This window comes from Fulvia fulva, chromosome 5, assembly GCF_020509005.1.
Source record: "Fulvia fulva chromosome 5, complete sequence".
NCBI classification, from domain to species: Eukaryota; Fungi; Ascomycota; class Dothideomycetes; order Mycosphaerellales; family Mycosphaerellaceae; genus Fulvia; species Fulvia fulva.
Window position 1 is genome coordinate 51,460 of NC_063016.1, and position 13,275 is coordinate 64,734.

General features: G+C 51.8%; 5 protein-coding genes across 5 annotated transcripts; all 5 read left to right on the forward strand.

The window, feature by feature from the left end:
• Window positions 1-4,953: 4,953 nt before the first annotated feature.
• Window positions 4,954-5,295, forward strand: CLAFUR5_05384 (uncharacterized protein; the record flags this gene model as incomplete). The annotated part of the gene is made up of 1 exon (XM_047904532.1): window positions 4,954-5,295. The coding sequence occupies one exon, from the start codon at window positions 4,954-4,956 to the stop codon at window positions 5,293-5,295; it is 342 nt and encodes a 113-aa protein (XP_047762289.1).
• A 1,688-nt stretch (window positions 5,296-6,983) lies between these two features.
• CLAFUR5_05385 (uncharacterized protein) lies at window positions 6,984-8,429 on the forward strand (the record flags this gene model as incomplete). Its single annotated transcript, XM_047904533.1, has 1 exon — window positions 6,984-8,429. One exon carries the CDS (start codon window positions 6,984-6,986, stop codon window positions 8,427-8,429), a length of 1,446 nt encoding a protein of 481 aa, XP_047762052.1.
• A 630-nt stretch (window positions 8,430-9,059) lies between these two features.
• CLAFUR5_05386 (uncharacterized protein) lies at window positions 9,060-9,789 on the forward strand (the record flags this gene model as incomplete). The annotated part of the gene is made up of 4 exons (XM_047904534.1): window positions 9,060-9,218; window positions 9,275-9,301; window positions 9,326-9,539; window positions 9,608-9,789. The coding sequence occupies 4 exons, from the start codon at window positions 9,060-9,062 to the stop codon at window positions 9,787-9,789; spliced, it is 582 nt and encodes a 193-aa protein (XP_047762288.1).
• A 681-nt stretch (window positions 9,790-10,470) lies between these two features.
• Window positions 10,471-11,515, forward strand: CLAFUR5_05387 (uncharacterized protein; the record flags this gene model as incomplete). Its single annotated transcript, XM_047904535.1, has 2 exons — window positions 10,471-10,610; window positions 10,663-11,515. The coding sequence occupies 2 exons, from the start codon at window positions 10,471-10,473 to the stop codon at window positions 11,513-11,515; spliced, it is 993 nt and encodes a 330-aa protein (XP_047762048.1).
• A 503-nt stretch (window positions 11,516-12,018) lies between these two features.
• On the forward strand, window positions 12,019-12,932 carry CLAFUR5_05388 (uncharacterized protein; the record flags this gene model as incomplete). The annotated part of the gene is made up of 2 exons (XM_047904536.1): window positions 12,019-12,351; window positions 12,408-12,932. The coding sequence occupies 2 exons, from the start codon at window positions 12,019-12,021 to the stop codon at window positions 12,930-12,932; spliced, it is 858 nt and encodes a 285-aa protein (XP_047762286.1).
• Between the last annotated feature and the right edge of the window lie 343 nt (window positions 12,933-13,275).

The following is a 13,275-nucleotide window of genomic DNA, read 5'->3' on the forward strand; positions in this document are numbered from 1 at the left end:
CTGCAAAGGCCATTTCCTCAACTTCTTCCAGGAATTCGCTATCCCATGGTATTGAACTGTCCACTGATTGCATGGCTGCAAAGAAAGCTTGGTGAAAAGCAGCAAGGTTCTCTGAGAGGTCCATTGCTTCTCCCACTTCAGTGGTTAGTTCGGGCTTAGGGACCATGGATCTTGGGGCTTTCTGTTTCATGTCATAGCCCTCAACATCATAGTCAGCCTTTCTCTTTCCAAGGGATGATTTAGGGACCGTCACTTGTGACCTAGTAACGTCTATTTCCTGGGGATCTAGGGAGCTTCTCTCAATTGGCTGATCGATTTTCTGAAATTCCCCTACGTTCTCCGGAGGCTGGGGAAGTTGCACAAACAGCTTTCTCGGCTGAGCGACTTTAGGGCTCTCAATTGGCTGATCTATTTCGGGGGGGCTCTGATGGACGCCTGAATGGTGGGTAGATTGTCCTAAGGATACGTTCTTCCTCGGCCTTCCTAAGGGCTTCCTAGCTGGTGCACTGCTTGGTAGATTCAATGTTGGAACATTGAGACCCATATCACCTCCAGGCTGGTCCTCAAAGAAGTCTGCATGTGTGTGTTGTTTAACAGCTCTCATGTCTGGTTCCCAAAAGAGCCAGGCTTTAGCTGTGTTTTCAACATACCCAATAAACACTGCTTCTTTACCCCTATTCATTAGCTTGTCACTTCTTGCCCATTGAGGTTGGGATCTTGTGTCCATATAGACAACAGCTTTGCATCCCCAAACTTTCAAATGGTTGATGGTCGGTTTGATACCATCAAAAGCCTCATCTGGTGAAACCTTGAACCCATCGTAATCTGGGCCATTTGGCAGTTTGTTCCTCATATAAGTTTGGGCCTCTAGTGCTTCAGGCCAAAATTCAACCGGCATTTTAGCCTCTTCAAGCATTGCCCTTATAGAGTCCTCTGAGGTTTGTATTGACCTCTCAACTGGTCCATTCTGTAGAGAGTTGTATGCCTCAGTCGGCTCGAGCCCAATCCCCAAATCCTTCTCCCACTGCTTCACTAATGCAATAAGTTCTTTTGCATTGTCAAGTCTTACTGCTTTCAGCTGCGCTGATGATTTCCTCTCTGCTTTGATCTTCCAGTTCTGGAGAGCAACTGGAGCATCTTCTCTTTTCCTAAGAGGAAAGGTCCACTTCTTCCTAGAGAAGTTGTCAACAATCTCAAGCCAGTATTTGAATCCTAGTCTTGAGATTGGTAGTGGGCCACATATGTCAATAGATACAAGGGCAAGTCTTTCAGGTCTTCTCTCTGTAACTTTGCCTTTGTACTTCTTCATCTTTGCTATTGAGCATACTCTGCACTGGTGAAAGCCATCCTTAGGGATAGGAATGGGTTCTTTCAAGTCTGTTACCTTGTGAAGATTCTGGAGCAAATTCTTCCCAAAGTGTGCAAATCTTCTATGCCAAAGCTCCCACTGCTTCAGGTCGGTCTCTGATTGAGCAGTCACAAAGGCATTCTCCATTGGTGGTGCACATGATGAGTAATGTGCCCGTTCTTGTAGGAGAGGAGAAATCTCATCAATGAATGGAACCCCCCCAAGGAGCTTTGTCTGGACAACAGTCTCACCAGAGGGGGAAACAAGAGAAAATGATGGAGGTTGCACACCAAACTGCTTGCTAAACTGGTTCCATGAAACCAGGTTCACTCCTAGCTTGGGTACAAGCAGGACATCTTCCAAAACAACTTTTCTGCCAGCTCTCCCACTCATCTCTGCATTCCCAATATGAGTGGCCAATAAAAACCCACCTCCCACTTTGATCCATTTCTTCCTTGTCAAGGGAGTCATAGATCTAAAGAGGCAGCTTTGGTCAGTCATATGGGATGAAGCACAGGAGTCAAGTAACCACTCTGACGAGGGGAACTTGCCTTGGACTTCTGCAGTTGAGTGAGCCACTTCATCATACTCATCATCATCAGACATTGTCTCTGGGGATGAGCTGCATGGTGACTCTTGGGCGGAGAAACCTTTTCCAGTCTTCTTTGCTTTAGAGGTATAAGACTGGGCCTGGTTCTTCTGGAGTGACAGCATGTCAGAGCTGAGTTTCTTCACCATTTTCTTAAGTTCTTCCATAGAGGACTTCTCTCTTGGTGTCCTCCTTGAAGTGGGTGGTGGAGTTCTCTTCTTCTTGACATGTGTTGTATTCTGGGAAGATGGTGGTTGGGAATGAGATCTAAGGACCTTTCTTGCCTCAGGCAAACTAGGGCAGTCCTTGATCAGATGATCCTTCTCACAGAGAAGGCAGGAGAGTGGTCTTGCTAGACCTGAGGGCTTGACCCAGGTGGCTGCCATGCCATACTCAGCCTTAGAGGGATCCAACCTGGCTTCTTGAGCTTCAAGGATCTTTAAGGTCCTTTCATGATCCATCTTTGGCTGAGCCATGATAGTATCCCTGGCTACATGGTAGTCAGGTGGCAGTGAGCTTAAGAGCTGGGTCATCCTCACATCAGCTTTCCTGTAATGCTGACCCTCTGGGTCAACATCAGCAATCCTTTTTCCAAGAGAAACCAGGTGTGTCCATGCAGATCTGATGGTGAACTCTTCACTCATCTCAAAGGTCACAAATTGCTTTGTGAGCTCATGTGCATGGGTTGGTAGCACCTGGCTATACTTGTTCCAGAGATACACCCACTTCTCAGCAGCTCTTCCAGATTCACATGAGCCCTCAAGCTCAAATTCATCTTCTTCTGTGATCCTACTAAGGATACTGAAGTTGCATACTGCATTGTGTCTTGTCCATGTTGGCGTATTGAGGATCTCTTTGGTTGTAGCCTCTTCTTGGAGTTTCAGAGTCTTGCCCTTGATGTTGTCAAAAGACACTTCCATTAGGTCATCAATTGCAAAGAATGCTGATTGGCTCTCCATCTTGTATCTCTGAAGGTTGAACCATCTCTTCCAATTGTCCCTCCCAAGAATTGGGATTTTGCCTCCCTTCTCCTCTGTCTTCTCTTGGTATGAATCCATAATAAATTGGATGTAATGAAACAAGGTGTGTATGTTCCAAGGTGGTGGCTCAGATCCTGCTGAGGCTTCTGGTGTAGAATGGGAAAGTTCGTAGGTGTGGATACCAAGGCCTGCTTGGTAAAGTAAAGAAGGAGCGGTGTGAGGTCTCGGGGCTAGGACACAGGTCTGTCTCTCCTAGCAGAGCTTCAAATGACTTACTTGAAGTCCTTCTTGATAGTATCTCGATGCAGTTCTGCCTACAGAGTATCTTCAAGGTATTGGCTTTGAGTAAGCCGCACAGAGTCCTTGTCTGGGTTACCTATCACTTAGTATCGAACTAAGCTCCTTGATAGGATAGACGGGGTAGACTTCTGATTCCCAGATGTTTTCTGCTACGATAGCAAGGGATACAAGTAACCTGTACTGATATAGGTTGCTCTTATTCCTGCACAAACCCGGGCTCATAACCTGTTGAACAGGTACGGGTGGATGGCAGCGGAGTGGAGTAAGAGATCAATCTTCAACTGACTAATAGCACGAGCATGCAGCAATATATCAGGAACCAATATGTTGATTGTGTTGGATGTCTATCTAAGCTAAAGGGGAGAGAAGGTATCTCCCTACAAGCTGAGTCATTGTGGATGCCTCAGGCTGCCAGATCACTTCCTGATTGTTGACTCCCTTTGAGATGCTACATCTTAACATAAAGCTTCCTATAACTCTATAACCTTAACGGTACCGCTATCTTCGAATAGTATTAGGTCCTATAGCTCTTTAGATACTTATATAATAGTGCCTATAACGGAGGCCTTCGTAGACTTCGTAAATCGCTACGACTCTCTCGGTATCTAATATAGCGAGGACGATAATAGTATAGTAAAGCGTAAGAGCGTAGTAATAGACGACTTAACGACTAACGACGAAGACGACGTTATAGAGGACGAAGTAATAGATAATAACGTAATAGATAATAAAGCGGATAATCTAGAGGACGATACGACCTTCGTATAGGCCTACGTCGTAAGGAAGAATACCACTGAGGACAGGCCGATTTTTTGGAGGGGGGGTGGTGTTACGGGCCTAGGCGGACGTCTAGTGAATGGCAGTCGGTCACGTGACTTGGCACGGGCCGGCCCGCATGCCTCGGCTTGTATATCAACTTTCCGCACCTCGTGCTCCTCTTAGATAGCCTGTCTAACAACTTCGTTATTTGCCCTACATCAAGAAAGGCTTCCTTACAGTAGTTAATAAAGTTTTTCTAGTACTTCTTCTACTACTCTAAGCCGCTTGCGATGCTGTAGTCCCTGAGTCTAGAGTTGGGTAGCCGTCGTGTTCGTCGTTGCAGTCTCAAGATGAGGGAGATCCAGGAAGACGTAGAGCATGGCTGTCGATTCCTCAATCTGCCACCAGGGTTGCGAAATAAAGAATGATGGCTCGTACAAGCTCCCGCTCTTTCACCATCGGTACAGCACCCTGCCTACTAGCAGCCCGAGAAGAACCACCCACCAGACCCACGGGACAGGATCACCACCAGGGCTGCGAAATAGAATCTACCACTCCAGACGGCGAAGAAAGTGCTGAAGCTTGGCGGGATTGTGCTGAGTACGGAGCTGTACATGCCAGCACGGATGGAAGTGAAGCAGACACAGCGACATGCTAGAGAGCGAGGTCTCATTGCATCAAGATACAGAAGAACAGTATCGTGATCACGAGGCAGACAGTCACCCACCGCCCAACGACAGCGAGCGTACCTGCCTACACCTCTCTTTGCTTCGTGAAGCGATTCTGGAGCTACTGCGTACCTTAGGGTGTCGATATCGTGTCGAAACACGAGACACGCTCCGCGCTTCTTCTGTCCCTGCCTACGCGGGAGCAACGACCCAATGGCCACGAATGACAGGGTTGTAGAGGACAGACCATGAACTGCCCAAACAGCTGAGGCAACGGCAGAGGCAGTGATTGAGAACGCTGCAAACATCATGCCGAACGCAGATGCGCCTGCTTCTCTGGGGGCTCAAGTAGCTACAGACATCACACAGATCGTGACGGTTCATGATCCTGTAGTCGAGACCGACGCAGCTGTGGCCCCTGTGCCAGAGCCTCGTGCTCCCGTGCCCGAAGAAGCGACAAGGACAACTGCTAATGCCACTAGCAAGGACGTGCCGGGCGCAGAAGAGATCCGATTGTTACAGGAGCCTCAGACAAAGACGAAACCCCCGGCAAGGAAATCAAGCCTTGGTGCCGGGAGTGTTTGTGAAGCCTTGGCACCAGTAGTTCGCGGCTTGGTTGAAGAGCCTTCTGCGGGATTCAGGCAGCCGTGATGATGTGGAAGCATATTTGACGGTGCAGGAGGCCTTTGCAAGCCTCGACAGTATGTACTCTGATACCCGAGTATGAGTCCACCGTAGCTGATCCAATGCCAAGACTTGATGCATACATCAACCGGAGGATTCATTGACATCGCCAAAGACATTGCGGATCTGTCGGACTCCCATGGCCAACTCTGACATGGCTGACGAAGTCCGAGACGTGTTCATGACCAGCGTCCTGACCAACATCGGCTCCATCTCGCATTGTCTAGAAGCACAGCTGGCAAGGGAGATCTGCGGCCGTGAAGCACTTTGTATTTGGGTGAACCTACCATGTAGGTATCGTTTTGGATTACAAGCGTCCTTTATTAAAGTGTGTGACAATACTCGTTATAGCTGGCTAAGTGACCAGACATTTTTGCGCGGAGTGACTCTGCCCACACCAGGACGAGCTGCTAGCCACTCCCTCATCTCGGAGACGCCTGCAGGGTCGAGTGTGCCGCTCGCACGATACACTTCAGCGTCCAGTAGTATATACTTCTCCGCACGGTACTGGTCATCGTCGTACTGTCCTTGACACACTGCGTCTTGTTGTCGAATATCAGAGCTCAGATCCGAGATTGCCTCGAGAACGACCTTTTGACTGTTGCTTCAGCCAACTTCTGGTAGCTCACGGAGTTCTGAGGTGACAAGCTGCGCGAGTCGTAGATTCGTATGCTGTCGCGGAAGCTCAACATGACCTGTGAGTGACCGCCAGATGCTTTACGAACGTGCTGAGATGTAGCAGACCAATCCTAGATCTTAGGCCTTGGGCGTAGCTTTGCGAAGACGTCCAGGTATTCCATGTTGTACGGCGATGAGGTGAGATCCAGATATGGAGGTCATGTGCGTGTTGAGAATGGCGTGTCCCGTCAGGGCGGTGCGAGGTCACGAAGGTCGCCACTGGAGGAAGCAGGTATTTGCATGGTCCGTGTCGTGTTTGCCTTCGATTTCATGGGCAGCAAAGCGCATATCGCGGGCCTGGCACTTCGGACACCCAAAGCGAGAATGTTCGTGTTGCTTGCAAAGCAGTGAGCCAGTCTTGGCGTTGCATAAACCTGAGATCACAGCACTCGCACCAATGGAAATTGCGTCCAAAAGGAGGAGAGGGCTGTTCTTTCATCGGCCATCGCGGGAGTATGGGAAGACTCCTGCCGGCGAGAGTCTTGTCCCAGCGTGTAGGAACCCAAAGGGACCTGGGTGAGATACAGCTCGTTCGCCTGATGACTGCTACGCTGCCGATTTGAATGGCCGACCTTGCTGTATGTTGAGTTTGCTTGGAGTCAGTCGTCTGCTGCCGACTGCGCCAACAGCTCTCACCGAGCGCGATGTCATATGCCAGACTAGCCAGGTTGCCGTATCGCCGGGCTATAAAGGAGCTCGAGGAAGTGTCGATGGTGCAGGAAGCTCGACGGCACACTGACCCCGCTGTCTAGTTCTAGTGGCACCCGACCATACCCGAACAACAACCCTCCGGAATTCAAGCAACTGGCCATCAATTTCAATCAATTCAAAGACGAACGGTTTCTTGGGACACATTGCGTAACGCTCCCTAGCCTACCGTAGCCCGTACCTCCAAGACCTCCTCGACGGCAGCGCTGTAAGTTCTACACGATGGTGCGTCGTTTGTATCGTCGTCCTCCCTAAACGGCACGGCCACGATGCCCTGGACACCTCCGCCCCCATACGAGCGACGCGACGCCCACCCTCCACTCCGAGCACCGGCACGATGCGCGCACGACTATCGCGATGCGCAGGACCGCGTGAAACAGGCGGCGCATACCTCGGCGGTCGACACCACGAGGCCGCAAGAGCGGGCATGGAAGAGCAGCACGCAGCCCATCGCACAATCAAATCTCGGTCGCTTCAATGACTGTCCCATCGTCGGCTCCATGATCCGCGGGGCTGCGGTATGCGACCGCGTTGCAGTCAGCTTGAACGATGCTCTGGCGCGCCTGGATGGCGACGACGAAGAGGATGACGAGTATGCAGGCACTCGAAGCTTCATGCCAGTCGCGGTGACCCAACCGCCTGCACTGCACAAGACCTTGTCCGTACTGGACTTTCGCAAAACGTGGCTGTACGCGAATTCGAGACTCCCACCCCACATGCCGCCGATGAAGCTCTACCTGGCTACCTGGCAGATCATATGTTCCGCGGCTCAGGCCTCCCGAGAGGTGTACCGCAGGCCGCGAAGAGACGAGAAGACAGAGTATGTACAGGCAGACTGGCGGCAAGGCACGAAAGCCATGGTGATCAAGAGCCGACCTGCGGATGACAAGAACCTGATCGTCATTGCCATCCGAGGCAGCAAGTGGAACGTTGTGGACTGGGCCGTCAACTTTCGTCCCTCTCCTTCTGAACCCGTAGGCTTTCTGGATGACTCTGGCAACGCTTGTCACGCTGGATTTCTCGAAGTTGCCAGGGCTATGGTGGCACCGGTAGCTGCTCGTCTGCGGGAACTGCTCGAGCAAAATCCGTCTCGGGCGTCCAGCTCGTTGCTCTTCACCGGCCACAGTGCGGGCGGTGCAGTCGCCAGTCTCCTCTATATGCATATGATGACCACTCTTGTCGAGACCGAGCTGAACATACTGACTGGTTGCTTCAGGAGAGTGCATTGCGTCACTTTTGGAACACCTCCATTGTCTTTGTTGCCCTTACAGACTCCATCTGGCCGCAGATACGAGAGGAACATCTTCTACAACTTTGCCAATGAAGGGGATCCTGTGGTGCGTGCAGACAAGCAATACCTCAGCACCCTCACCAGGATCATCGCCGCTCCATCTCCGTTGTCACACTCGAACACATCACAACAATCTCTGCGAGAGAAAGTTTCGCGACAAGCTTTCAAGTACGGTAGCAGTCCTCAAGTTTCGATGGTTCCTATGAGATGGACAGTACCGCCTGCCACGCTATCAAATGCTGGGCGGATGGTCTTGCTCAGAGAGCAACCGGGTGTGAACGGTTCCATCGAAGCTGTTCAGATCACCGACGAGCAGCTTCGAGATGTCGTCTTTGGCGACCCTGAGATGCATCACATGGAGCTTTACAAACATCGCGTGGATGAGCTTGCAATTGCCGCAGTGACTGGGCGCGTGATGGGCTGAACTGTCTTTACTGGACATGCGATCATATCACGGATCGGCGCGCTCAACCGGGAAGAGAGTTGTCTACACGTGGAGCCAAGCGTTGCGGTATTTCGAAGCCTTGGTCAGATCGGGTCACGATCTTCGAGGCTGATCGAACGCACTTAGACCCTGACGCAAGGCAGGCACTATCACACACCGATGGATCCGGGTCGCGCATTTGGAGCTAACATCATCACCAAGATCTGTTGGGCAATGCCAGGCAACACCTTTGCTGCGCCTGTGTAACACGGCTCGGACGGCGTCAGGAAATAGGCTTTGCCCTCTTCTCACCACCATACGGTCTCATCTCCTACTAGTACCTGATGTCCCTGGCTATTCGGCTCGTTGCTATCAGATCCAACTCTGATCGACTCAAGCTTTGTAGCGACTGGAAGCGTCGAGCTTGCTGCGACTTCATCACGGTCAAGCTCATGGAGACTGACGATGGGATGTTGCTGCGGTGTGGACTGGATTTCTAATGAGGCGAGTATTCTGCTGATCCACATTTTCGACAAAGCTCGGCAAAGACCATCAGCTGGGGATTGGTGCGGTCACATCGTGACAGTGACCAAGGCTTAAACATGGCCCCAACACAAGAGCTGTCTGTATATGCGAGCTTGGGGAGGCTTCAGTCGCCGTAGCGAACGTGAGTTTGCATCACGTCCTCATCCCACAGCCACAATGCAGAACATCATCACCCTTGCCCTTGCGGCCGGCGCTCTGGCCTCTGCCATGCCAGAAAAGATACAGACCACCTTCGTTGACCACGTACGCTGCTATGATCAATCAGGCAGTTCCCGTCTCACAAGCTGACCTTCATGCAGTACAACGATCTTCGCGCCAACCGTCCAGTCGGTCTGTACCACGGCCTGTAGTATGGCGGTGCCATTGTCGCTGAGAACCGCTTCCCCAACGGCACCCAGTCCGTCGTCCCACACACCGAGCCCAAGTTCGCTAAAGAAACCACCAAGCTCGACTTCTTCCAGCTCGGCAGCACCACTTTCAACAGCTTCATCCAGCTCGTACGTGGCCCAGGCGTTGCCTCCTTCGACCTGAACAGCCTCTACTACGCCCTCGCCGTCGATGATGGTACGACCTACGGTCTCGCCCAAGGTGGCTTATTGCTATTACTAGCTTCAAGGCTACTGGCGAGCAAGTCTCGACCGCCACTTACGCTTTCGCTCCGGAGTCTTTCAATGAGGCGCCGTTCGCCTATGCTCAGCTGCCTGTTGACTACACCAGGCTGCAGAATATTAGCATCGGCGTTGCGGTTGGGTTTACTGCTACTGAGAGGACCGCGTTGGTTATTGATGATGTTGCGCACACTAATTTCATATAGATACACACTTGAAAGCGATGTAGAGGCGGGATGGTTGAGAGACTCAGGACAATACGCAGGACAATAAGAGACTCAGGACAATATATCATCATTTACCTGTGCAAAATGTTCGCTCGCTACACAGACAGATCTGCTGAAGAATCTTCGATCCATGGCCTGGTATTAGGACTCGCAGGTGATAATCACTTGTGGTTTCAGCTTCAGTAGGCGCTAATATTTCACTAGCGTCGATCGCAGCCTATGCGGCTTCTCTTGGGACTTATGTGCCTCAGCTCGACATTCTTGCGGCCAAATCGATATCGCCAACATGACAGATAGATAACTAGGTTTCTGAGGTAAGTTCAATCCGCGTACCTGACTAGGGCTGGGAGGTCATTCACACCTTGTATGGAAGTATCGTCCCATGAGGAAAATGCCCTAGAGGGGCGTTTTCCACGAGACTGGGGTTATGGAGGTGGAATAGCCAATGCACATCAATGCGCAGAGACAATCGCCATGTCAGCGCTCTCTCCCGAAGAACAGAGACATGCGGAGAAGCCAACACCAATTTGCTCCTGGTGAGACAAGGTGAAGCTCAAGGGACCCTCTGGATCTGGAACATCCACTTGACTTCCAGACATATCTGGAACTAGGCACAAGTCCAAGCAAACAATCTTCCGCGTAGCCCCCTGTCAAAATCGCATGTCTTTGTTCAGCCAGACATTCAAGAGTCGACTACGCTGCCAGCAGTTCTTCCGAATAGGTGCCACGACCCGACCACGAGGTGCAGAGTATTCATCTGGGCGGCACACAATGGCGTCGAGCATGAAGCTGTTCTTGGAGTGGGTCGATCCATAATCCAAACCTTGCGTCGCGTACTGACCATTACTGTAGAGCTCTACAAGGCGAGCAAGTCTCTCTCGAGGTAGGACCCGACGATAACACCACAATGTACACCCCTTCGAAAGCCATCCTGTGCAGCGGATCCAGGTGGTTTGACGCGGCGTTCAAAGACGGCCGCTTCCAGGAAAGTCAATCGGGCAGCATTAGGCTTCCAGACGACTGTCCTGAAGCATTTGGAGCTCTTCTCTACTACGTTCATCAAGACTCTCTCGTGTGGACCACGTGGCCTGAAGACAGCGACGAGTGTGGCGAGCAACTCTGGTTGTGCTTCAAGGTCTGGCTTCTTGGCGACAAGTACCTTCTGGAGGATCTCCAGAATACTGTCATGGAGAGAATCTGTGCTCTGCTGATCAGTGTCGACTCAGCTGGAGAGGCGATGCCTGTAGCAGTGGAAGTGCTAGCGATGTGTTACGAGGCCTGCCCGGAGGGCTTACCATTGAGGGTCATCATCGCGGATCACGTTGTCAACAGAATGAGAAACAGCCCGTCTGCCTTTGCGAGGGCAGGGCCTCTCGCAAGCTTGCCAGCATTCCTGCCACTTCTGCATTCATCAGAGACAGCTCTCCACACCAACCCTGATACATTCCCTCGCTACCGTAAGCCACGCGCAAACACGGACTTGCTCTGGATCCCACCTCCAGGCAGCACACCTCAACAAAGCAGTAAACGCGGCCTGCCAGTCGTGTACAGGAACAACTGGAATGTGCTGCCTACGTGTTGCGAAGTCTGCGGGTTCTGTCTCGAAGAGAGAGAGAGTCCGCGACTCTACTGTAAGGACCACGCCTCGACCAAGTGTATCTGTACGAAAAGTTTGACTGTGGCTTGTAAAGAGTGTCGTCCGTAGATCAGTAGCGATTGGAACATAGGTCATAATAGATAGAGTAGCGACCAAGTGTCATAAAGCGCTGTCAAATTGCACTTCAAGTGGCCGTCAGTCGAAGGCACGGCGCAGATGTGAAAAATTTATTCGGCAGATGACGGACGCGCTGTGACTGATCCGCTGCTGCCACTCACAGTCCCTTCGATTGCACGGCGCATCAGTATAGTCTACAAGTTTCATGCATGTGGCGTCTGTCACGAGCAGAATTTGACGGTGTTTGGGCAGGGTAGTCTCGTATCCTCATTCACTCAGCCCCCACATTGCACATGAAACGCATATGCCCGCTCGGGCGGGCATATTTCTTCCATTCTCTTCCTTCTTCACACATCACACTTCCAACTACAACCACCAACGCAAACCACACCCAACCATCACATCCACCAGTACCACCTCATACCATCATCGCACCTCGCGCCCGCATCATGGCTGCAGTCGACACATTCCTCGAGTACGTGTGCCACCTCGCCATGTGCCGCGCAAACACACTCACAAGATACAGACAGCTCCGCAGTGAGCAGATCACTATCCGAGTCGCCACCGGTGACGACAGCAAAGACTACCGGCTTCCAAAGGCGCTCCTGTGCAGCCGCTCGACTTGGTTCAACAATGCTCTCAAGGATGGTCGTTTTCAGGAGGCGCGTACCGGTATCATCAACTTACCCGACGACTCCATCAGAGCCTTCGACCACTTCGTCAGGTTCCTGTACGTGGAAAACTTGGTGTTCGACGACAAAGGTGACATAGCAGGTCGTGCGTATCAGTTGTGGGAGTGCTGCCAAGTTTGGGCGCTCGCCGATAAGGTAATTTCGAGTCCGCAGCAGATGATGGGCATTCAGCTTACTCCTTCGCTCTACAGTACATACTTCCGGACCTCCAGAGCTGTGCCATGTCAAAAGCAGCCCTTCTCTTCTTGGAAGCAGAACCACCCACACCTTTCGCGCTCGCACAGTGTTGGGACTCGGTTCCCGACCACTCTCCGTTTAGATTGCTAATGGCGGACTTCGTCGTTGATTCTATCCGCCGGGACTCGAACACATGCGAGAGATTTGAGGAAGTTTGTGGGCGCTCAGGCTTCCTCAAGGAGCTTCACAACTCGCAGGCTCTGGCGCACTGTCACCCAGAGAAGTTCCCGCGCTTCAAGAAGCCACAGGTACACTCCAAGATCTTGTTCCCGGAGCCCAAGGAAGAAGAAAGAAGTGAGCAATGTGTGACCGGTGGGAGCAGATGGTGGGAGGCGAGGTGGGAAGCGAATTGCCACGAGTGCGGGTACTTCGCGAAAGTTCAGGCAATCTGCTCCGGCTGTATGGTCGCCCCAAGGGCATGCAAGTGTAGCCTTGATGCAGGAGATTTGCTCCTGTGTGACGACTGCAACCGCAGATAACAGCCCCACGATTGGGTCAGCTGGGGTGGTTGAGCGCTGGAAGACTACCGTAGCCCTTCATAAGGCCGAGGCACAGTCCACAGGCTGCAAATGAGGACAGATTACAGCGTCTGGGGCTTCGCCGATGCGTTGGCGAAATGGTAGCATCGCTGTGAGCTATAGAAGGGGGAAGCACTACGCGAACGCTATGCCTCGCATAGTCGGGATGTGGCAGCCTGGACCTAGATGCAACAGTGCTTTTCCAATACATCATGAGCGACACAAATCCTATACACTAGTGGACATGACCGTGGTGGACTGTCGCATACCCGAACAATTCGTGTCTAGTCCATGACATGTGCAA